Below are 24050 nucleotides of genomic sequence, written 5' to 3'. Positions count from 1 at the left end.
ACCACCCTTTGTGTGTAGAAATGTTTTCTAATCTCACTCCTGAAAAGTCTGGCTCTAATTTTTAGACTCTGCCCCCTACTCCTAAAATCCCCAACCAGCGGAAATAGTTTCTCTCTATCCACCCTATCTGTTCCCCTTAATATCTTATAAACTTCAATCACATCACCCCTTAACCTTCGAAACTCCAGAGAATACAACCCCAATTAGTGTAATCTCTCCTCATAACTTAACCCTTGAAGTCCGGGTATCATTCTAGTAAACCTACGCTGCACTCCCTCCAAGGCCAATATGTCCTTCCGAAGGTGCGGTGCCCAGAACTGCTCACAGTACTCCAGGTGCGGTCTAACCAGGGTTTTGTATAGCTGCAGCATAACTTCTGCCCCCTTGTACTCTAGTCCTCTAGATATAAAGGCCAGCATTCCATTTGCCTTCTTGATTATTTTTTGCACCTGTTCATGACACTTCAATGATCTATGTACCTGAACCCCTAAGTCCCTTTGGACATCCACTGTTTTTAACTTTTTACCATTTAGAAAGTACCCTGTTCTATCCTTTTTTGATCCAAAATGGATGACCTCACATTTGTCTACATTGAATTCCATTTGCCACAGTTTTGCCCATTCACCTAATCTATCAATATCGTTTTGTAATTTTACGTTTTCATCTACACTGCTTACAATGCCACCAATCTTTGTGTCATCGGCAATCTTAGATATGAGACTTTCTATGCCTTCATCTGAGTCGTTAATAAATATTGCAGATTTTCTCCTGCTCCGCTGCCTCCCTGCTGGTGGATGGTTTCATGGTTGCCAGCTAGGACCTCACTCAAGTGGGCACTACTCAAATTCAAGCCTTGATAGTGTTGACGGGATATTTGACTGCTGGTCGGGGTGGGGGTGGGGGGAAAGAAACCTAACACTGTACATGCGCACACGAGTATAGATACACGTATATGTATATGTGCATGTGTGTGTATGTATATACACACACACACACCGTGGTTATGTCTTGGACTAATAATCCTGGGAATGTGAGTTCAAATCCCACCATGGCAGTGTGAGAATTTGAATGCAATTTTTTAAAGAAAGGAAATATAAAGTTGGTGGCAGTAAAAGTGACCATGAAGCTGTCAGATTGATGTAAAAACCCAATTGGTTCACTAATGTACTGTAGGGAAGGAAACCTGCCATTCTTACCTGGTCTGGCCTATGTGTCACTCCAGTCCCACACCAATGGGTTGACTCTTAAATCGCCCTCTGAAATGGCCTAGCAAGCCACTCAGTTGTGGCAACTGGGGCAATAAATGCTGACCTTGCCATCGTGCCTACATCCTGAGAATGAATTAAAAAAATACACGCATAGACCTCCAGCAGAGCAGTATCATAGAATGATGCAGCACAGAAGGAGGCCATTTGGCCCATTGTGTCTGTGCTGGCTCTTTGAAGGAGTTAATGGTCTTATCATATCTTGGCCCAGACACTGACTCAGCAAATGCCAGGGATCAAACCCAGAGCATTCTTGGACTGTCATCACTGCTGAGCCACTGGGGAAGTAAAGCTATTTAAAAAAAATCAGTTTCTGACAATATGTTGGTAGATTATATGGCATTTGTTTGATTACATTTCACCTGTCGTGAAAACTCAAAAATATTTTATAAATACATAAAGAGCAAGAGGATAACTAAGGAAAGAGTAGGGCCTATTAGAGACCAAAAAGGTAACCTATGTGTGGAGGTGGAAGATGTGGTTATGGTTCTTAATGAATACTTTGTGTCTGTCTTCAGAAAAGAGGGCGACGATGCAGAGATTGTAGTTAAAGAGGAGGAATGTGAAATATTGGATGGGATAAACATAGTGGGAAGGGAAGTATTAAGGGAATTAGCATCTTTGAAAGTTGATAAATCGCCAGGCCTGGATGAAATGTATTCCAGGCTGTTAAGAGAAGCAAGGGAGGAAATAGCAGAGGCTCTGACCATCATTTTCCAATCCTCCCTGGATACAGGCGTGGTGCCAGAGGATTGGAGGACTGCTAACGTTGTACTGTTGTTTAAAAAGGGAGACAGAGATAGACCGAGTAATTATAGGCCAGTCAGTCTAACCTTAGTGGTGGGCAAATTATTGGAATCGATTCTAAGGGTCAGGGTAAATCGTCATTTAGAAAGACATGGGTTAATCAAGGACAGTCAGCATGGATTTGTTAAGGGAAGGTCGTGTCTGACTAACTTGATTGAATTTTTTGAGGAGGTAACAAGGAGGGTTGATGAGGGTAACGCGTTTGATGTAGTGTATATGGATTTTAGCAAGGATTTTGACAAGGTCCCACATGGCAGACTGGTCAAAAAGGTAAAAGCCCATGGGATCCAAGGGAAAGTGGCAAGCTGGATCCAAAATTGGCTCAGTGGCAGGAAGCAAGGTGTAATGGTCGATGGGTGTTCTTGCGACTCGAAGGCTGTTTCCAGTGAGGTCCCGCAAGGCTCAGTACTAGGACCCTTGCTTTTTGTGATATATATTAATGATTTGCACTTGAATGTGGGGTGGCTTGATCAAGAAGTTTGCAGATGATACAAAAATTGGCCGTGTGGTTGATAGTGAGGAGGAAAGCAGGAAGATATCAATGGACTGGTCAGGTGGGCAGAAAAGTGGCAAATGGAATTCAATCCAGAGAAGTGTGAGGTAATGCATTTGGGGAGGACAAACAAGGCAAGGGAGAACACAATAAATGGGAGGATACCGAGAGGTGTAGAGAAACAAAGGGACCTTGGAGTGCATATCCACAGATCCCTGAAGGTAGCAGGGCAGGTAGATAAGGTGGTTAAAAAGGTATACGGGATACTTTCCTTTATTAGCTGATGCGTAGAATATAAGAGCAGGGAGGTTATGCTGGAACTGTATAAAACATTGGTTAGGCCACAGCTTGAGTACTGCGTACAGTTCTGGTCACCACATTACACGAAAGATGTGATTGCACTAGAGAGGATACAGAGGAGATTTACGAGGATGTTGCCAGGACTGGAGAATTTTATCTAGGAGAAAAGATTGGATCGGGTGGGGTTGGTTTCTTTGGAACAAAGAAGGCTGAGGGGAGATTTAATTGAGGTGTATATAATTATGACAGGACTAGATAGAGTGGATAGGGAATAGAGTGCTATTTCCCTTAGCAGAGGGGTCAGTGACCATGCGGCATAGATTTAAACTAATTGGTAGAAAGATTAGAGGGGAGTTGAGGAGAAATGTTTTCACCCAGAGGGGGTCTGGAACTCACTGCCTGAAAGGGTGGTAGAGGCAGAGACCCTCAACTCATTTAAAAAGTACTTGGATGTGCACTTGAAGTGCCGTAATCTACAGGGCTATGGACCAAGTGCTGGAAAGTGGGATTTAGCTGGGTAACTCTTTTTCGGCCGGCACGGACACGATAGGCCGAATGGCCTCCTTCTGTGCCGTAACTTTCTATGATTTTGTGTGACTTCGGTACACCCGAGTGAAGGTAGCAGAAATTGCTAACAAAATCATTGATACACTTAACAACGATAGACCATTACCTGAATTGCTCGTGAGAAGCCAAATACATTTGAAGTGACCCACGCCTCACGCTGTACCTGGGTCCAGGTCGGATTTTCTTGATTCGTATGATATATACATTTTTCTTCTACAAGCTGAAATTAGTGAAGAGAGCAGTTTCAAAAGTTTGAAGTTGTTGGAACTTTTATTCTGTGTTGACTGCATGGCAGGAAACAACCACATTTTACACAAGTTTTAACTCGGAACTTTCCGAGAACGACTTTTTCCTGATCTGTGATAGGGTAGATAGAGAGAAACTTTTTCTCCCGATGGGGGAGTCTGGGACCAGGGGACATAACCTTAAAATCAGAGCCAGGCCATTCAGGAGAGAAGTTAGGAAACACTTCTTCACACAAAGGGTGAGATTGTCAGATTTTTGCGAGGCAAGGGCATTAAGGGATATGGAGCCAAGGTAGGTTAATTAAGTCCATGCCCGCATGCAGCAAGACCTGGACAACATCCAGACTTGGGGTCATAAGTGGCAAGTAACATTCGCGTCAGACAAGTGCCAGGCAATGATTATCTCCAACAAGAGAGAGTCTAACCACCTCCCCTTGACATTCAACGGCATTACCATCGCCGAATCCCCCACCACCAACATCCTGGGGGTCACATTTGATCAGAAATTTAACTGGGCCAGCCATATAAATACTGTGGCTACGAAAGCAGGTCAGAGGCTGGGTATTCTGCGGCGAGTGACTCCACCTCCTGACTCCCCAAAGCCTTTCCACCATCTACAAGGCACAAGTCAGGACTGTGATGGAATATTCTCCACTTGCCTGGATGAATGCAGCTCCAACAGCACTCAAGAAGTTCGACACCATCCAGGACAAAGCAGCCTGCTTGATTGACACCCCATCCACCACCCGTGCACTGTGGCTGCAGTGTGTACCATCCACAGGATGCACTGCAGCAACTCGCCAAGGCTTCTTCGACAGCACCTCCCAAACCCGTGACCTCTACCACTTAGAAGGACAAGAGCAGCAGGCACATGGGAACACCACCACCTGCATGTTCCCCTCCAAGTCACACACCATCCCGACCTGGAAATATAGCGCCGTTCCTTCATCGTCGCTGGGTCAAAATCCTGGAACTCCCTTCCTAACAGCACTGTGGGAGAACCTTCATCACATGGACTGCAGCGGTTCAAGAAGGCGGCTCACCACCACCTTCTCAAGGGCAATTAGGGATGGGCAATAAATGCTGGCCTCGCCAGCGACGCCCACATCCCATGAACGAATAAAAAAAAGGTAGGATACGTATCAGCCATGATCTATCTCACTGAATGGCGGAACAGGCTTGAGGGGCTGAATGGCCTACTCCTGTTCCTATGATCTTACTTTTCATATTTTGACTATTAAATGTCGCAGTGATTATCAACAGATTATACCATATGGGCGGGACAGCTAACCTGCATCATACCAATCAGTGGTGCTGCACTGGTGTTCTCATTTAGGATTTATCCAATGAGACAACAGCCCTAAAAACAGTCCTTTCCAAAGCTCCAGACCTTCAAACTTCAAACGGGAGAGGTCAATGAATAAGAATTAAAGGCGAAAAAGGAAGCATTCCTGAGTTCACGGGCTGTAGTTTGGACACGCCTGCTCTTGTAATACCGTTCCCCCCACTTAATGCTTAAAATTCTTTATATATAGGCTTTCCTCCCCCTCCCATATCTTACCATCCATTCCAGAGAAAGTCTGCAGTGGGGGAAAAAAAACTGGGCTTTGGTTAAAAAAAAGTCCTTTAGAAATGGTTTTCGGCCAGTCAAGTGACAGAAAGCTAATGATTGCCAAGTTACGACACTGATGTTGCCAGGCTAACTCTAAGTGCCTGCTCGGCTCAGTTGTTAACACTCTTGACTCTGCATCAGAAGGTTGTTGGTTCAAGCCCCACTCCTGGACTTGAGCACACAGATCTAGCACAACCCAGTGCAGCGCTGAGGGAGCGTAGAGGTGCTGTCTTTCAAATGACACATAAACTGAGGTCCTGCCGGCCTATCCAGATGGATGTACAAAATCCCATAGCACCCTATTTTGAAGAAAAGCAGGGAACTCTCCCGGTGTCCTGGCCAACATTTATCCATCAGCCAGCATTACTGAAATGGATTAACTTGTTATTTACCTCCTTGCTCTTTGTGGGACCTTGCTGCGCATAATTTGGCTTCTGTGTTTATGAATCTGTTTAGTGGTTTTGACTGAGGGATGAATATTGACTGGGACGGCAGGAGATCTTCCTGCTCTTCAAGAAAGTGCCATGGGATCTTTTGCTTCCACCTGAACACCTCTATTTAATACCTCATTCGCAAGACAGCACGTCCGACAACGGATCACTCCCTCAGGGTCAGTCTAGATTCTTGTGCTCAAGTCGTGGAGTGGGACTTGAAGACACACAACTTGCTGACTCAGAGGGGAGATTGTCACCACTGAGTCAAGCAGACACTGCGGGTTTGATGTTTGTATCTTTCACCATTCCTATCAAGGTTTAAAAACAAAACACAACGCCTGGATCTTTATTCTGGTTTCATTGCGACGGTTCATTTCCCCGTGAAACTTATAAGATAAATGCACTCATAAACGAAGTAGAAAACAGCAAGTGTGATCTCAACCAGGGAGCAGCTAGTGCACTTGAGGGCAGCACTTACCATGAGGCGCGTGTGGTTAACATTCCACGTTAAAGTGGTAAACGTTCGGTTTTGAAGATCGACTATGGAGTCTTCGATAACAAAGACAGATTGCGACAGGTTAGTGGGGAAGATCATCTCTCCCCAGCGGGGCAAGCGGTTAGTCTTCGTAAAAAGACGTCTAGAAAACAGCTTGTTGTCAGAGGTCACCTCACGGTAAATCACATCTTCAGTTAATACGTGTTTGCTGAAACGAAAAAAAGGGGGTACCTTTTAGAACTGTCTTCAGATTTGTGGTTACAATTTTGTTTTTCCTTTCTATATATTTGCATTTAAATTGATTACAATACATTTACAAGTAGTGTTTATTTAGTGAGTCTATATTCGATATTGGAAATGTAATTAATCGCAATGCTCTGTTCAGTCACAATACAAACAGCAGCATAGATTACTTTGTGACGTCGTCACTGGCTTTCAAACGCACACCTGGGGCCCCGATTTGATTCTGCCAACCAAAGTTGATGTCCCACTGAAAATTAAATGGGCCGTACCATTACAGGCAGAATCAAACGCCAACAGGAGTAAACATGGTAAAGCAATGGGTCATTGTAAATTAAAAAACCCTGGTGACTCTAAACTACAGCAAGTGACTGCTTCCAAACAGGCACTAAATAAATAAAACTGCTGAAGAGGGCACAATACAGTTTGGTACTCAAATGTGTTTATTGAAGAGGCAGAAAGGAACTGCCCGGAGCTTTTCCTGGGAGGGGGTCAGAAAGAGAAGATAGGGAAGGCAGAAACAGTAAATACGTGGCACTGCACATGTGCGCTCCAAAGTGCTGCAACACTTTGCTTAAGCCTCTTTTTAAATAGGTTCAGGGGGACCAGTTTAATTAATGGGGTGTGGGCCCTTTGTGTTGGGGGGGGGGGAAAAGACAGCTATCTGCGACTTCTGCAATCTAATCTCCAAACTATTGAGATGGCCATTTAAGCGCCATTGCAGACTAACTGACTTAAACGTTTTTCATTAGCACCAGTTTTTTCAGTATTTTTACTACCGTTGGGCAGTTATTCCACACGATGGTGAGGTTTTAATTTGGACAGTAACGAACCAATCAGCCATTTAAGGAAACTAAGGCGCAGTGACAAGTTCAATTGAAATTAAATATTCAAAATATATGCTCATCAACATTTCTTTTTGTTGAAAATAATTTGTTCATTTTTAATACGGAAACTTCTAAAAGTAGATTTAAAGCATACAGAGCAGGATAATTCGCAGCATTAGAACAATTTTGGGGCAGAAATGCTGATAGAACACCGCCCCACCCCCCCAAAAAAAAAACCCCGACAAACTAGCGCGACAAAAACGGTAGCCACAAAAGCAGAAGTCAGAAACCTACCTGAAGGGGTTTGGATATCGCTGCCACACTGCCGAGGCAACCTGGTCCCATGAGCTCTTGAGAGTGGTTAAATCGAAGAAGTACTTTACCATTTTTCCTGCCTGAGCCTTTTCAGGCTGCAGATACAAAGAGGAGTTATAGAGTCACCTGTAGAGTGAAACAGCAAGTGAGACTGGAACATCCAACCACCAACCTGGCATCCTCAGCTGCGCTGGAAAGAATACGACGATGGACTGAAACAATTGTGGCAACAGGAACGGGAGCAGGCCATTCAGCCCCTCGAGGCTGATCCGCATTTCAATTAGGTCATGGCTGATCTGTATCTTAACTCCATTTACCCGCCTTGTTTCCGTAACCCTTAATACCTTTGCCTAACAAAAATCTCAGTTTTGAAATTTTCAATTGACCCCCAACCTCATTAGCTTTTTGGGGGAAGAGAATTCCAGATTTCTACTCCCCTTTGTGTGAAGAAGTGCTTCCTGACATCACCCCTTGAACGGCCTAGCTCTAATTTTAAGATTATGCCCCCATGTTGTGGACCCCCCCCACCAGGGGAAATAGTTTCTCTCTATCTACCCTATCAAATCCTTTAATCATCTCAAACGCCTCAATTAGGTCATCCCTTAATCTTCTGTACCCGAGGGAATACAAGTCTAATGATGCACACATTGTTGAATCCACCTCCTCCATATAGTGCCTTTTCTCTGCCGTTCCTATGGTACTGTACATCAGGGGCGTCCGAGCCCTTTGTCTCTGTGGGCCGTATAGATGTGTATCATGGAGCCGCAAGGGGCCGTAAAGTTCCAATCCAGGTTCCCATTCATTTGTGTTTATCTGAATCACCCCTGTGCTCGCTGACCTACATTGGCTCCCGGTCCACCAATGTCTTGATTTTAAAATTCTCATCCTCATGTTCAAATCTATCCATGGCTTTGCCCCTTCCTATCTCTGTAACCTTCTCCAGTGGTACAGAGAACTCTGCGTTACTCCAATTCTGGCCTCTTGTGCATCCCCCACTTATTCACCCCACCACTGGCGGTCTTGCCTTCAGCTTACTAGGGCCTAAGCTCTGGAATTCCCTCCCTAAACCCATCCGCTTCAATCTCTCGCTCCTCCTAAAAACCTACCTCCTTTCACCTGTCCTAATGTCCTTTGATTTGGTGTCAATTTTTGACTGATAACGCCCCTGTGAAGTGCCTTGGGTCATTTTTGGACACTAAAGGCACTATATGAATTCAAGTTATTCTGGTTAGCGTTTTTTTTTTGTTTAAGACTTAGCCATCAACGGTGCAACAGTGCCAAGAACAGGTCTTTTCCAAACTCCCAGGGTCGCAAAACAAGATGGACCAGCAAGTAAGAAATGAAAGTGCAACTAGAACTGACTCGCCTGGGCTTTGAGCGCTAGATTGCTGGGGTCAGGAGCCGCATGGGCCTCACGGGCCGTAGTTTGGACATCCTGCTCTACGCCAATGTACAGGCAAGAAAGCAGCCAAGCGACCACTCAAGCCAACCGCTGAAACTCTTTGAGGAGGTAACTATAGTCAGTGGATGAAGGTGATCTAAAGAACAAAATTTACTTCGATTTTCAGAAGGCATTCACAAGTGAGATGTTTAATATTAAGGCTCATAGAACTAATCACAAATTAGCCAGTTGGATTGAAAACTAGCCTGGCAATAGAAGACCTAAAATGATAAATGGAAGAAGATCTGTAGGTGATGGGGGAGGAAGAACGACAGACTGGAGGGGATCCATGGGAGTGTGCTTTGAATCCATGTGATTCATATACAAAAGGTACTCTCCTCCAAATTGTTTATCATAATGACATTTGCTGATAACAAATCCTCTTGAAGTATATCCATAATATTTAATTAGCTTTGTTGATAACAGCATCATTTGACTGTCAACCTTCAGTGAATGATCTATAATTGCACACAAATCATATCAAACTATTAAGCCAATTAACAAATATAATGGAGATAAACAGGATTCAAAGAGATGTGGATCAATTAATGAGATGGGCCAGATAGACTTTTTTAAAATATAGATATATGTGAACTTAAGGTAATGGATATTGGAACAGGAAATAGCAAGTATGTACACAGCGAAGCAGCAAAAATTGAAACAGAAAATGGTGCGTGTGTGTGCAACCACTGATCATTCACTGAAAGGTTCCAGACAACACATCCCACAACAAATCTAATGACATATTACAGATATACACAGGTGACTGAGCAAAATATTCTCCCATTCTCACATCTCCACAGGCAGCGTGCTTCCCATTCCCCCTCGGTACAGGAACCATCGGGATAAGACTTGCACCTTTACCTGTGATAAGTAACATCTGGGTGGAGTGCAGAGAGGAGGATCAGGCACCCCTTAGAGAACCCGCCAGAATTTCCTCCTGTTAACTTAAATGGAAGGCAAATCAGCTAAGTTCCGTTATCAGAGTGCGATCCCCCCCCCCCGCGAGCTTCTCCACCCAGGCGGTAAGGATGAAAATCTACCCAGACGGCTCCTGGGCTGATGGGGCAGGGGAAGTACACTGCCTGTGGAGGGCAGCAGGCAGGATTAGATAGTGAGGATGAAAGAATACTCCGAAGCCTTGCTCCGTATGCATTGGCGATGAGGGAGAACCTGGGGTAGTGTCAGTAATTGGGTAGTTTGTACATAGCATTGGGCTTGATGAGACAAATTGCCTCTTTTAGCTTCATAGGAGTGTGTCCTGGAGTAACTGGCCCCAATTTTCCCCTCAGTTGGGGGAAGTGCCTTTCAGTACTGCTGTGCCATTCCACCGTCCATCACAGCATTTATCCTACAGTGAAACTACTACTGGTTACTTCTGAGGGTTAGCTGAAATATGTGGTTGTTAAATCATGTGTGCCACAATTAATACTCACTGTGACTGCGAACATCAATTTAATGAAGACAGTGTACCCCCTGCCCCACAGTATAAAAAAAATCACTACATCTGCAATTTGCACCCAATAATCTCAGATGAAGGAGCCAATTGCTCAAAGAATGTTATAGCATAGAACCAGACCACTGAGTCTGTGTCAGTGGTTTTTTCCATGAGACACCTAGTCCAATCCCATTCACTTCCTAAATCCTCTTTTTCAAGCAACTATCTAATGGTCTGCTCACATTGATCCCTCACCCAACACCACTTAATACAGGTTACCTGGTCATTCATCTCATTGATCTAATTACTGTTTGTGGGACCTTGCTGGGTGCAAATTGGCTGCACGTTTGCCTACATATTAGGTGTCGGCCGTGGCTCAGTGGTAGCACTCTCACCTCTGAGTCAGAAGGTTGTGGGTTCAAGTCCCACTCCAGAGACTTGAGCACAAAATCTAAGCTCGCACTCCTAGTGCAGTACTGAGGGAGTGCTGCATTGTCGGAGGTGCCGTCTTTTGGATGAGATGTAACACTGAGGCCCCATCTGCCCTCTCAGGTGGACGTAAAAGATTCAATGGCACTATTCGAAGAAGAGCAGGGGAATTCTCCACGGTGCCCTGACCAATGTTTATCCCTCAACCAACACCACGAAACACAGATTAACTGGTCATTGTCTCATTGCTGTTTGTGGGACCTCGCTGTGTGCAAATTGGCTGCCGTGTTGCCTACATTACAATGGTGATTATATATCAAAAAGTAACTAATTGGCTGTAAAGCGCAATGGAGTGTCCTGAGGTCGTGAAAGGCACTATATAAATGCAAGTTCTTTCTTTCTTATTTCATCTCCTTTTCATGGTGAATAAGACTACATAATGGCTCTATATACAGGTAGTCTGCAACAAGATGTTGAAATACGACATTTGGGTGTGAAACCTGGACCCTGCAGACAGTGAGACTGCCAAAGACTGGAGACATCTGAAATATGATCTTATCACTGGATGTTCCACAGGATGTGTAGCTCACAATGCACTACCTCCGTACTCAATTTTGCAGGGCAAAAAAAAAAGAAAAAAAATCAGAAGCCCAAAAACCAGATACTGTAAACATATTTGAGAATCACAGGTGAATTGCTGACGAGAAAAATAGAAGAAAAGAGAGCAAGAGGAAGATAGAGATGCACATATCTTGACATCAAGGAATGGTTTGAAGGCAAGAAGGTCAATGAGTGTACAATTGGCCCAGGAACAAGGGATGATCAACATTGTTTTTTTTTGTGTGGATTGCCAGGGTCCAAATTCTGTAGGGAAGCAGCTAATCAAAACAGTATTTCTCATAAATGCCACCGGTTATATTGAGCATTCCCATGATAATCCCAATAATTATAGAATTTTACAGCACAGAAGGAGGCCAGTCAGCCCATTGTGTCTGTGCCGGCTCTCTGAAAGAGCCAACCCCTCTTAGTTCCATTCCTTGTACCCTTTTAAATTTTTCTGTTTCAAATATTTATCCACGCCCGTTTCTGGTCAGGCATTCCACATCCTAACAATACTCTGTTTAAAAAAAAATCTCCTAACTTCTCGTTTAGGTCTTTTGGTGATGCTCTTAAATTTAAACCCTCCGGTTACTGGCTCACCAACCAGTGGAAATAGTTTTTCCTGACTTACTTTTACAAAAGCCTTCATAGTATTGAACACCTGGATTAGATCTTATAACCTTGTTTGTTCTAATGAATCTATGGTGAAAATCACTGCACAGAGATATTAGTGTACTGGAGCTGTTTTGTATTATTTCACCAGTTACTACAAATGCCAAGTCACTCCCCTGCTTACTGAACAGGAGCTCCCTTGGCTTGCATAACAAATGCTGGGGCTATTTTTTTTCTACTGCTTTCAGGGATAATGGCAATGGGAAACAACATTTGTAAAATGCTAATGCCCTTACGAGACTTCCTGCTGCCCGTGTTTTTACTTTTGACCTTTCTGATTTGAACTGGCTTTGGGCAGCTGGCTAGAATTAGGCAAACTCGCAAGGAGTTTAGAGACGCAGGGCACAGAATGAAGCACATTGTTTCACCGACGGGGTGGGGGGGGTGTGGTGCGTGTGAGAGAATGTTTGACGCACATTCAAAGCAGAGGCTCCCTGGGAACATAAAGGAGACTTGGAATTGGGAAAAACAAAAGCTCAAAGGAAAGGTCACACGTATGCAGCATGAATTCCTGAGCTGTCTCGCGACGTCAGCAACGAAACACTTTTTCGAGAAGTTAAATTAATAGTCACCTAGCACCACGGATACAGACTCAGCTGTAGCATTCCGAGAAAAGTGGACCGATTGCCAGTTTTTGGTGGCAAGGCAGGATAGAGACGCAAATAGCCTAAGTGGCTACTAAATAATAGGCGATCAAGAAGCACACTGAATCCCTCTTTCTCAGTTCTATTTATATATGCTTAAACTAACATTTAGCTCAATTCTGTTCCCACCCACACTTCCAGACCATGTTCAGGCAAGGGAACTCTGGCCAATTTTTACATCTGCAGCCTAGCCCCACCCTAAGACTAGCCAAATTAGACCAGCATTATAGGTGGAACCTTCCTGGTCAGTACGGCCCAATTCCACACCACGTGATGCACTTGAGCTGGCAATAAGTGAACTCCCAGATAATACTGTTTTTTTTTATAATTGCAGCAGTAAATTCCCTAATGTTTTAAATTACTCGTTGAGGGCAGGGGACTGAGTGGTTTAGCAAGATGTGCCTTTTATTCATATGAACATACAACAACGCAACAACTTGCATTTATATAGCGCCTTTCGTGACCTCAGGACGTCCCAAAGCGCTTTACAGCCAATGAAGTACTTTTGAAATGTAGTCACTTATGTAATGTAGGAAACGCGGCAGCCAATTTGCGCACAGCAAGGTCCCACAAATGGCAATGAGATAAATGACCAGTTAATCTGTTTTCAGTGATGTTGTTTAAGGGATAAATATTGGCCAGGACACCGGGGACAAATCCCCTGCTCTTCTTCGAAATAGTGGCCATGGGATCTTCTATGTCCACCTGAGAGGGCAGACAGGGCCTCGGTTTAACGTCAAATCTGAAAGACGGCACCTCCGACATACATCACTCCCGTGTCAGCCTGGACTTTACGCTCATGTTGACAGAGTTCACAGGCCTTTTCTGCTTCAAATCTGTACAGCACATCAGAACATAAGAAATAGGAGCAGGAGTAGGCCATACGGCCCCTCGAGCCTGCTCCGCCATTCAATCAGATCATGGCTGATCTTCGACCTCAACTCCACTTTCTCGCCTGATCCTCATACCTATGTAATTGGCTTTATTTAAGCTTAAGACTCTACTGTCTGACTTAAGTACGTCACTCTCAAACACAATGTGAAATTCTATCATATTATGATCACTCTTCCCCAGAGGATCCTTTACTGTGAGATTATTAATTAATCCTGCCTCATTACACAGTACAAGATCTAAAATAGCCTGTTCCCTGGTTGGTTCCATGACATATTGTTCTAGGAAACTGTCTCAAATGCATTCCATGAACTCGACTTCCAAACTACCTTTGCCAATTTGATTTGTCCAGTCTAGATGTAGATTAAAGTCCCCAACGATTATTGCATTATCTTTGTTACAAGCTCCTAATATTTCTTGATTAATACTCTGTCCAATGGTATAGCTACTATTAGGGGCCTATAGTGTTTTCTGCCCTTGTTATTCCTTATTCCCACCCATACTGATTCTACTTCCTGATCTTCCGAGCCAAGATCCTTTTTCAACACTGTCCTTATGTCATCCTTTATTATTAGGGCTACACCCCTTCCTTTTCCATTCTGCCTGCCTTTTCGAAATGTCAAGTAGCCTGGAATATTTATAGAATCATAGAAGTTTACAACATGGAAACAGGCCCTTCGGCCCAACATGTCCATGTCGCCCAGTTTATACCACTAAGCTAGTCCCAATTGCCTGCACTTGGCCCATATCCCTCTATACCCATCTTACCCATGTAACTGTCCAAATGCTTTTTAAAAGACAAAATTGTACCCGCCTCTACTACTGCCTCTGGCAGCTCGTTCCAGACACTCACCACCCTTTGAGTGAAAAAATTGCCCCTCTGGACCCTTTTGTATCTCTCCCCTCTCACCTTAAATCTATGCCCCCTCGTTATAGACTCCCCTACCTTTGGGAAAAGATTTTGACTATCTACCTTATCTATGCCCCTCATTATTTTATAGACTTGTATAAGATCACCCCTAAACCTCCTACTCTCCAGGGAAAAAAGTCCCAGTCTATCTAACCTCTCCCTATAAGTCAAACCATCAAGTCCCGGCAGCATCCTAGTAAATCTTTTCTGCACTCTTTCTAGTTTAATAATATCCTTTCTAAAATAGGGTGACCAGAACTGTACACAGTATTCCAAGTGTGGCCTAACTAATGTCTTGTACAACTTCAACAAGACATCCCAACTCCTGTATTCAATGTTCTGACCAATGAAACCAAGCAAGCTGAATGCCTTCTTCACCACCCTATCCACCTGTGACTCCACTTTCAAGGAGCTATGAACCTGTACTCCTAGATCTCTTTGTTCTATAACTCTCCCCAACGCCCTACCATTAACGGAGTAGGTCCTGGCCCGATTCGATCTCCCAAAATGCATCACCTCACATTTATCTAAATTAAACTCCATCTGCCATTCATCGGCCCACTGGCCCAATTTATCAAGATCCCGTTGCAATCCTAGATAACCTTCTTCACTGTCCACGATGCCACCAATCTTGGTGTCATCTGCAAACTTACTAACCATGCCTCCTAAATTCTCATCCAAATCATTAATATAAATAACAAATAACAGCGGACCCAGCACCGATCCCTGAGGCACACCGCTGGTCACAGGCCTCCAATTTGAAAAACAACCCTCTACACCCACCCTCTGTCTTCTGTCGTCAAGCCAATGTTGTATCCAATTGGCTACCTCACCTTGGATCCCGTGAGATTTAACCTTATGTAACAACCTACCATGCGGTACCTTGTCAAAGGCTTTGCTGAAGTCCATGTAGACCACGTCTACTGCACAGCCCTCATCTATCTTCTTGGTTACCCCTTCGAAAAACTCAATCAAATTCGTGAGACATGATTTTCCTCTCACAAAACCATGCTGACTGTTCCTAATCAGTCCCTGCCTCTCCAAATGCCCGTAGATCCTGTCTCTCAGAATACCCTCTAACAACTTACCCACTACAGATGTCAGGCTCACCGGTCTGTAGTTCCCAGGCTTTTCCCTGCCGCCCTTCTTAAACAAAGGCACAACATTTGCTACCCTCCAATCTTCAGGCACCTCACCTGTAGCGGTGGATGATTCAAATATCTCTGCTAGGGGACCCGCAATTTCCTCCCTAACCTCCCATAACGTCCTGGGATACATTTCATCAGGTCCCGGAGATTTATCTACCTTGATGCACGTTAAGACTTCCAGCACCTCCCTCTCTGTAATATGTACACTCCTCAAGACATCACTATTTATTTCCCCAAGTTCCCTAACATTTAGTTCCCAACCTTGGTCATCTTATAGTCATTACAGGGACATGATCGCAAGATCAAACCCATTTATCTCTATTTGTGCAACTAATGCGTCTATCTTGTTACGAATGCTCCGTGCATCCCACCTCGGAGTTTCCAATCCTGGCTCCGGGCATCAATTTTTGGACAACTGTTGAATCAATCATCAATATGCACAGAAAATCACCCCCCTCCCTGTAAATTGTAAAAATTACACTACATCGATACAAGTTTGATCCCTATGTTATCTCTACCGTTTGTTTATCAAACACAATGTTCAGAACTGTGATCGGGTGGGCTAGTCGGGGCTATGAACCATTTCCGTTTCCTAGCCACAATGACTAATATATTGCATTACATGTTAAAGACTAAGCTTTTTTCGGCTGAAACTCAGGAAGTGACTCAACACAACAACTTACAGATTGACGTCACTCGCTGCAGGAACTGCATCAATATCACCTTTACAGATCATTTCTGGGTAAGCCTTTAACCTAACCAATGAACATTGGTTATCTGTGCATCGGACGCTTCTATCACCACTGTTTCACCACTTTGTAGCCTGCGGTCAGGATTATTGTTTAAGATGCAAGATGCTTATTTGCAGATAATTCTCCACCGAATTCTATATTCTTTCTCGACAATTATTTTGATCGATCATTTAAAGTAATCCTGCAAAGTGAGTAACTTTCACGCTACCAGACATTCTTGAATTGTGCACTAAATTCTTGCATGACCAAGAGTGCAGGGTGTTTGGGTGTTATGTGAAGTTGTTTTCAGCGCTGTCCCTGGTCACAACCATGGTAATGGCCAGACACTGATGGGAAATCATTAGCATTCAATGCATTGCATTGTGTTGGGAGGTAAAAGGCCGACTCACCAGTACCATCAACTCCTGTTTCATGCTTATAAAATATAACAACTTGCATTTATAAAGCGTCTTAAACGTAGTAAAACGTCCCAAGGCATTTCACAGGCGTGTTATCAGACAAATTTTGACACAGGGACACATAAGGAGATATTAGGACAGGTGACCAAAAGCTTGGTCAGAGGAAGGTTTTAAAGAGCGTCTTAAAAGGAAGAGAGAGAGGTGGAGATGTTCATGGAGGAAATTCCAGAGCTAAGGGCCAAGACAGCTGAAGACATGACTGCCAACAGTGGGGCGAAGGAAATCGAGGCTGCACAAGAGGCTGGGATTGGAGGAATGCAGGGATCTCAGAGGGTTGTAGGACTGCAGGAAGTTACAGAGATAGGGAGGGGCGAGACCATGGAGGGATTTGAACACAAGGATGAGAATTTTAAAATTGAGGCGTTGCGGGACGGGAACCAATGTAGTTCATCGAGTACAGGGGTGATGGGTGAATGGGACTTGGTTCGAGTTGGGGTATGGGCAGCAATTTTGGAGGAGCTCAAGTTTGCGGAGAGAGGAAGATGGGAGGCCGGCCAGGAAAGCATTGGATGAGTCGGGTCTGGAGGTAACAAAAGCATGGATGAGCTGAGGCAGGGGAGGAGACGGGGGCTATCATGGAGATGCCCTCCCCTAATTCCCCCAGTTACTTGTGCCCTCCCCTAATTCCCCCATTAAATTGTGCCCTCCCGTAATTGTCCCATTGACTGGTGCCCTCCCATAATTCGGACATTTACTCGTGCCCTCACCTAATTCCTCCATTCACCAAAGTATTTCTCTATTTACTAGTACCCTCCCCATATTCCCCCCATTTACTGGTGCCCTCCCCTAATTTCCCCATTTACTGGTGCCATCTCCTAATTTCCTTATTTACTGGTGCCCCCCTAATGTCCCCATTTACTGGTGCCCTCCCCTAATGTCCCCATTTACTGGTGCCCTCCCCTAATGTCCCCATTTACTGGTGCCCTCCCCTAATGTCCCCATTTACTGGTGCCCTCCCCTAATGTCCCCATTTACTGGTGCCCTCCCCTAACGTCCCCATCTACTGTGCCCTCCCCTAATTTCCTCATTTACTGGTGCCCTCGCCTAATTTTATTTACTGGTCCCCTCCCCTAAGTACCCCATTTACAGGTGCCCTCCCCTGTGCCCCATTTACTCGTGCCCTCTCCAGATTTCCCCATTTACAGGTGTCCTCCTCTAATTTCCCCATTTACCGGTGCCCTCCCCTAATTTCATTTACTGATCCCCTCCCCTGTGCCCCATTTACCGGTGCCCTCCCCTAATTTCCCCATTTACCGGTGCCCTCCCCTAATTTCCCCATTTACCGGTGCCCTCCCCTAATTTCCCCATTTACCGGTGCCCTCCCCTAATTTCCCCATTTACCGGTGCCCTCCCCTAATTTCCCCATTTACCGGTGCCCTCCCCTAATTTCCCCATTTACCGGTGCCCTCCCCTAATTTCCCCATTTACCGGTGCCCTCCCCTAATTTCCCCATTTACCGGTGCCCTCCCCTAATTTCCCCATTTACCGGTGCCCTCCCCTAATTTCCCCATTTACCGGTGCCCTCCCCTAATTTCCCCATTTACCGGTGCCCTCCCCTAATTTCCCCATTTACCGGTGCCCTCCCCTAATTTCCCCATTTACCGGTGCCCTCCCCTAATTTCCCCATTTACCGGTGCCCTCCGCTAATTCTTCCATTTGCGTGTGTATGTGTAGGAATGGGAGTAGGCCGTTTAGCCCCTTGAGGTTTTTCCGCCATTCAATTAGATCATCGCTGATCTGTATCCTAACTCCATCTACCCGCCATGGTTCCGTAACCCTTGAGACCCTTGCCTAACAAAAATCTATCAATCCTCATGGTTCACCACCAGGGGAGCAGATGTAGGTAAATACATACACACACTCTGACAGATACACACATACATGTATACACACTCAGATACACACATACATCTGGGATCTGTACTCTAAAACCAAATTGTGCCCTCAACCCCCTGCACCCTCAACCTATTCTACGTCCTCTGCTACCTTAACTCTGGTGCACATAACATCATAAGAAATAGGAGCAGGAGTAGGCCATACGGCCCCTCAAGCCTGCTCCGCCATTCAATCAGATCATGGCTGATGTTTGACCTCAATTCCACTTTCCAGCCCGATCTCCATATAACCTTGATTCCCCGAGAGTCCAAAAATCTATCCATCTCAGCCTTGAATATACACAATGACTGAGCATCCACAGCCCCAGGGGTGGAGAATTCCAAAGATTCACAAGCCTCTGAGTGAAGAAATTCCTCCTCATCTGAGTCTTAAATGGCCGACCCCTTATCCTGCGACTATGCCCTCCAGTTCTAGACTCTCCAGCCAGGAGAAACAACCTCTCAGTGTCTACCCTATCAAGCTCCCTCATAATCTTATATGTTTCAATGAGATCACCTCTCATTCTTCTAAACTCCAGAGAGTATAGGCCCATTCTACTCAACCCCTCATAGGACAACCCCCTTATCCCAGGAATTAATTCAGTGAACCTTCATTGCACCGCCTCTAAGGCAAATATATCCTTCCTTAGATAAGGAGACCAAAACTGTATGCAGAACTCCAAGTGAGGTCTCACCAAAGCCCTGTACAATTGTAGTAAGACTTCCTTACTCTTGTACTCCAACCCCCTTGCAATAAAGGCCAACATGCCATTTGCTTTCCTAATTGCTTGCTGTACCTGCATGCTAACTTTTTGTTTCTTGTACGAGGACATCCAGGTCTCTCTGGACATCAACATTTAATAGTTTCTCACCATTTAAAAAATATTCTGTTTTTCTATTGTTCCTACCAAAGTGAATAATCTCACATTTCTCCACATTATACTCCATTTGCCACCTTCTGGCCCACTCACTTAACCTGTCTATATTCCCTTGCAGACTCTGTGTCCTCACAGCTTACTTTCCCACCTATCTTCTATCGTCAGCAAACACGGATACATTACACTCGGTCCCTTCATCTAAGTTATGAATATAGATTGTAAATAGCTGAGGCCCAAGCACCGATCCCTGCAGCACCCCACTAGTTACAGCCTGCCAACCTGAGAATGACCCATTTATCCCTACTCTATTTTCTGTCCGTTAACCAATCCTCTATCCATGCTAATATGTTACCCCCAACCCCATGAGCCCTTATCTTGCGTAACAACCTTTTATGTGGCACCTTATTGAATTCTTTTTGAAAATCCAAATATACTACATCCACTGGTTTCCAATTATCTACCCTGCTAGTTACGTCCTCAAAAAATGTAATAAATTTGTCAAACGTGATTTCCTTTGCAGAGCCCCTCGTCCCCAGTGGCAGCAGAGCCTCCTCCCTCCTCTACGATTGAACCTCAGCCCCCTGTCCCCTCAGACCCTGACTGAACCTCAGCCCCCTGTCCCCTCAGACCCTGACTGAACCACAGCCCCCTGTCCCCTCAGACCCTGACTGAACCTCAGCCCCCTGTCCCCTCAGACCCTGACTGAACCACAGCCCCCTGTCCCCTCAGACCCTGACTGAACCACAGCCCCCTGTCCCCTCAGACCCTGACTGAACCACAGCCCCCTGTCCCCTCAGACCCTGACTGAACCACAGCCCCCTGTCCCCTCAGACCCTGACTGAACCTCAGCCCCTGACTGAACCACAGACCCCTGTCCCCTCAGACCCTGACTGAACCTCAGCCCCCTGTCCCCTCAGACCCTGACTGAACCTCAGCCCCCTGTCCCCTCAGCCCCTGACTGAACCACAGACCCCTGTCCCCTCAGACCCTGACTGAACCACAGCCCCCTGTCCCCTCAGACCCTGACTGCACCACAGACCCCTGTCCCCTCAGACCGACTGAACCTCAGCCCCCTGTCCCCTCAGACCCTGACTGAACCTCAGCCCCCTGTCCCCTCAGACCCTGACTGAACCTCAGCCCCCTGTCCCCTCAGCCCCTGACTGAACCTCAGACCCCTGTCCCCTCAGACCCTGACTGAACCTCAGACCCCTGTCCCCTCAGACCCTGACTGAACCTCAGCCCCCTGTCCCCTCAGACCCTGACTGAACTACAGACCCCTGTCCCCTCAGACCCTGACTGAACCTCAGCCCCCTGTCCCCTTAGACCCTGACTGAACCTCAGCCCCCTGTCCCCTGTCCCCTGAGACCCTGACTGAACCACAGCCCCCTGTCCCCTTAGACCCTGACTGAACCACAGCCCCCTGTCCCCTCAGACCCTGACTGAATCTCAGCCCCCTGTCCCCTCAGTTCCTGATTAAACGCAGCCCCCTGTCCCCTCGGACCCTGACTGAATCTCAGCCCCCTGTCCTCTGGGTTAAGCAGCCAAAGTGGAACATCAGAAACCGTTGAGGTGTAAGAAAACATTGCAGCACCAACATTGCACAGACAGTGATGGAACTGGTGAGTTTGTCTTGGGTTAGCTGGGTGTCCAACATGCTTTGAAACCTATTACCATGTTTAAATGCCTCCAAAGTGCCGAGGTACTCACATATGCAGAGTATTTGTTTGCCTGACATAAAATGCATACAGTCTCCCTCTAGTGACAAACCTTACTTATCCAAACCCAGAGAACTTGGGCCAGAGCGAAGGCTTAGGGACATGCGGGTGTGCACAGGTAAAGTGCTGGAGTATAACTGGCCATAATTGGCACTTGGAAAAGTATGGACTGATAAATGAAAGTCAGCACGGATTTGTTAAAGGAAAATCATATTTCACTAACTTGATTGAGATCTTTGATGAAGTAATGAAGGAAGTAAACAGTCGGCTCCCAGGGGTCAGTATTAGGACCACTGCTCTTTTTATATATATTAATGACCTGGACTTGGATATAGAGAGTATAATTTCAAAGTTTACAGATGACATGAAACTCGGAAATGTAATAAACAATGTGGAGGTTAGTAACAGACTTCAGTAGGACATAGACAGACTGGTGAAACATGGCAGATGAAATTTAATGCAGAGAAGTATGAAGTGATACATTTTGGGAGGAAGAATGAGGAGAGGCAATATGAAACTGATCTTTAAATGGAGAGGCAATATAAATTAAATGGTACAATTTTAAAGGGGGTGCAGGAACAGAGAGACCTGGGGGTGGATGTACACAAATCTTTGAAGGTGACAGGACAAGTTGAGAAGGCTGTTAAAAAAATAAATGGGATCCTGGGCTTTATCATTTCGTTCACCTGAGGAAGGAGGAAGCCTCCGAGAGCTTGTGAATTTAAAATAAAATTGCTGGACTATAACTGGGTGTTGTAAAATTGTTTACATTTATTAATAGAGACAGAGAGTACAAAAGCAAGGAAGTCATGCTAAACCTTTATAAAACACTGGTTAGGCCAAAGCTGGAGTATTGTGTTCAATTCTGGGCATCATACTTTAGGAAGGCTGTCAAGGCTTTACAGAGAGTGCAGAAGAGGTTTACTAGAATGGTACCAGTGATGAGAGACTCGAGTTATGTGGAGAGACTGGAGAAGCTGGGGTTGCTCTCTTTACAGCAGAGTCAGGTAAGAGGAGATTTGATAGAGGTGTTCAAAATCATGAACTGTTTTAAGAGTAAATAAGGAGAAATTGTTTCCAGTGGCAAAAGGGTCAGTAATCAGAAAACACAGATTTAAGGTGATTGGCAAAAGAACCAGAGGCGACATGAGGAAACATTTTTTTATGCAGCGAGTTGTGATGATCTGGAATGTATTGCCTGAAATGGTGGTGGAAGCAGATTTAATAATAGCTTTCAAAAGGGAATTGGATAAATACATGAAGGGAAAAAATTTGGGGAGAAGGACTAACTGAATAGCTCTTTTAAAGAGCCAGCAAAGGCATGATGGGCCAAATGGCCTCCTTCTGTGCTGTATCATATTATGAAACTACTACAACTACACTCCATACCTCCTCTCATTGCATAAGCTGCAAGCAACACTGGAAAGCCATAATTTATTACCTATCCCTGATTTTCCTCATAGTATTGAGTTAATTGGGTTGTTACACCAGCTGTTGTTTTTTTAAACTAGTGCCAGCCCACAGATTTATTGAATTCAATTTTTCACAACTTGCACTCTGGTGGGATTTGAACCCACAACCTCTAGGTTGCCAGATCCAATATCATAACCACTTACACCACCGCACACACCCACCTCCCCAATTTGCATTACACAGAGAACAAAATAGGAGAATTTATCTTCTTATTGGGATTGTTCTCTTTAGAGCATAGGTTAAGGGGAGATTTAATAGAGGTGTTCAAAATTATGAGTTGTTCTGATAAGAGTAGATAGGAAGAAACTGTTTCCACTGGCTGGAAGATCAGCAATTAGTGGACACAGATTTAAGATAATTGGCAAAAGAACCAGGGGGATGATGAGGAGAAATGTTTTTACGCAGCAAGTTGTTGGAATGCACTGCACTGCCTGAAAGGGACTTGGAAGCAGATTCAGTAGTAACTTTCAAAAGGGGAAATGGATGAATACTTGAAAAGGAAATATTTGCAGGGCTATGGGGAAAGCAGGGGGAAGAATAGGACTAATTGGATTGCTCTTTCAAAGAGCCGGCACAGGCACGATGGGCCGAACGACCTCCTATGATTTTATGATCATAGCCTGTGACAGGCCAAAGCCTCTGAGGAGGAGGAGGAGGAGGAGGGGGGGGCTAGAATAGTCTAGTGAGTGGGGCTACACCTCAGGGCCCCCAGCAGGTGGTTGAATCTCTCCCCTTGGACAGGTGGCAGAGACTGGATCCATTTAAAGAGCGGTCTCACGTTGACGGGGATGAAACTAGGCGGCCATAACCGGTGCCCTCAGGGAGTCGCCACGACCTCTTGGTCCCACAGCCTCTCTAACAGGCCCCCCCACACACACGACCTGAAAGCAACCCCACTGGAGACTCACCTAAACCATGCCCGAGCTCGGCCCGTCTCCCCGCGGTAACTATCCAGCACGCCCCACTCTTCTAGCCGGCTTTAACGCGCGCACTTTTCCCCCATGTGCGAATCGCCAGCCGTTGCTTTCCACCCCGGACCTACTTCCTTCATGCGGGCGGAGGAAGTCCAGCCCTCCCCCCACCACCACCATGCCATACCTCCTCCGAGCCGCATAGCGGCGCTGCG

General features: G+C 45.4%; 1 protein-coding gene across 1 annotated transcript in view; it reads right to left on the bottom strand.

Moving 5' to 3' along the window:
• LOC137320711 (PRELI domain-containing protein 1, mitochondrial-like) overlaps positions 1-23997 on the bottom strand; it is a 34146-nt gene extending 10149 nt beyond the window's left edge. The window contains exons 1-4 of the mRNA XM_067982410.1: positions 23833-23997; positions 7581-7727; positions 6202-6427; positions 3539-3652 (exon numbers count right to left, since the gene is read on the bottom strand). Coding sequence (XP_067838511.1) covers positions 3539-3652; positions 6202-6427; positions 7581-7672 — 432 coding nt within the window. The 5' untranslated portion in view covers positions 7673-7727; positions 23833-23997. The remainder of the gene's footprint in view (positions 1-3538; positions 3653-6201; positions 6428-7580; positions 7728-23832) is intronic.
• Between the last annotated feature and the right edge of the window lie 53 nt (positions 23998-24050).

Source organism: Heptranchias perlo, chromosome 4, assembly GCF_035084215.1.
Source record: "Heptranchias perlo isolate sHepPer1 chromosome 4, sHepPer1.hap1, whole genome shotgun sequence".
NCBI lineage: Eukaryota > Metazoa > Chordata > Chondrichthyes > Hexanchiformes > Hexanchidae > Heptranchias > Heptranchias perlo.
Note: the sequence above shows the minus strand (reverse complement) of the source record. Positions and strands in the feature narration are given on the sequence as shown.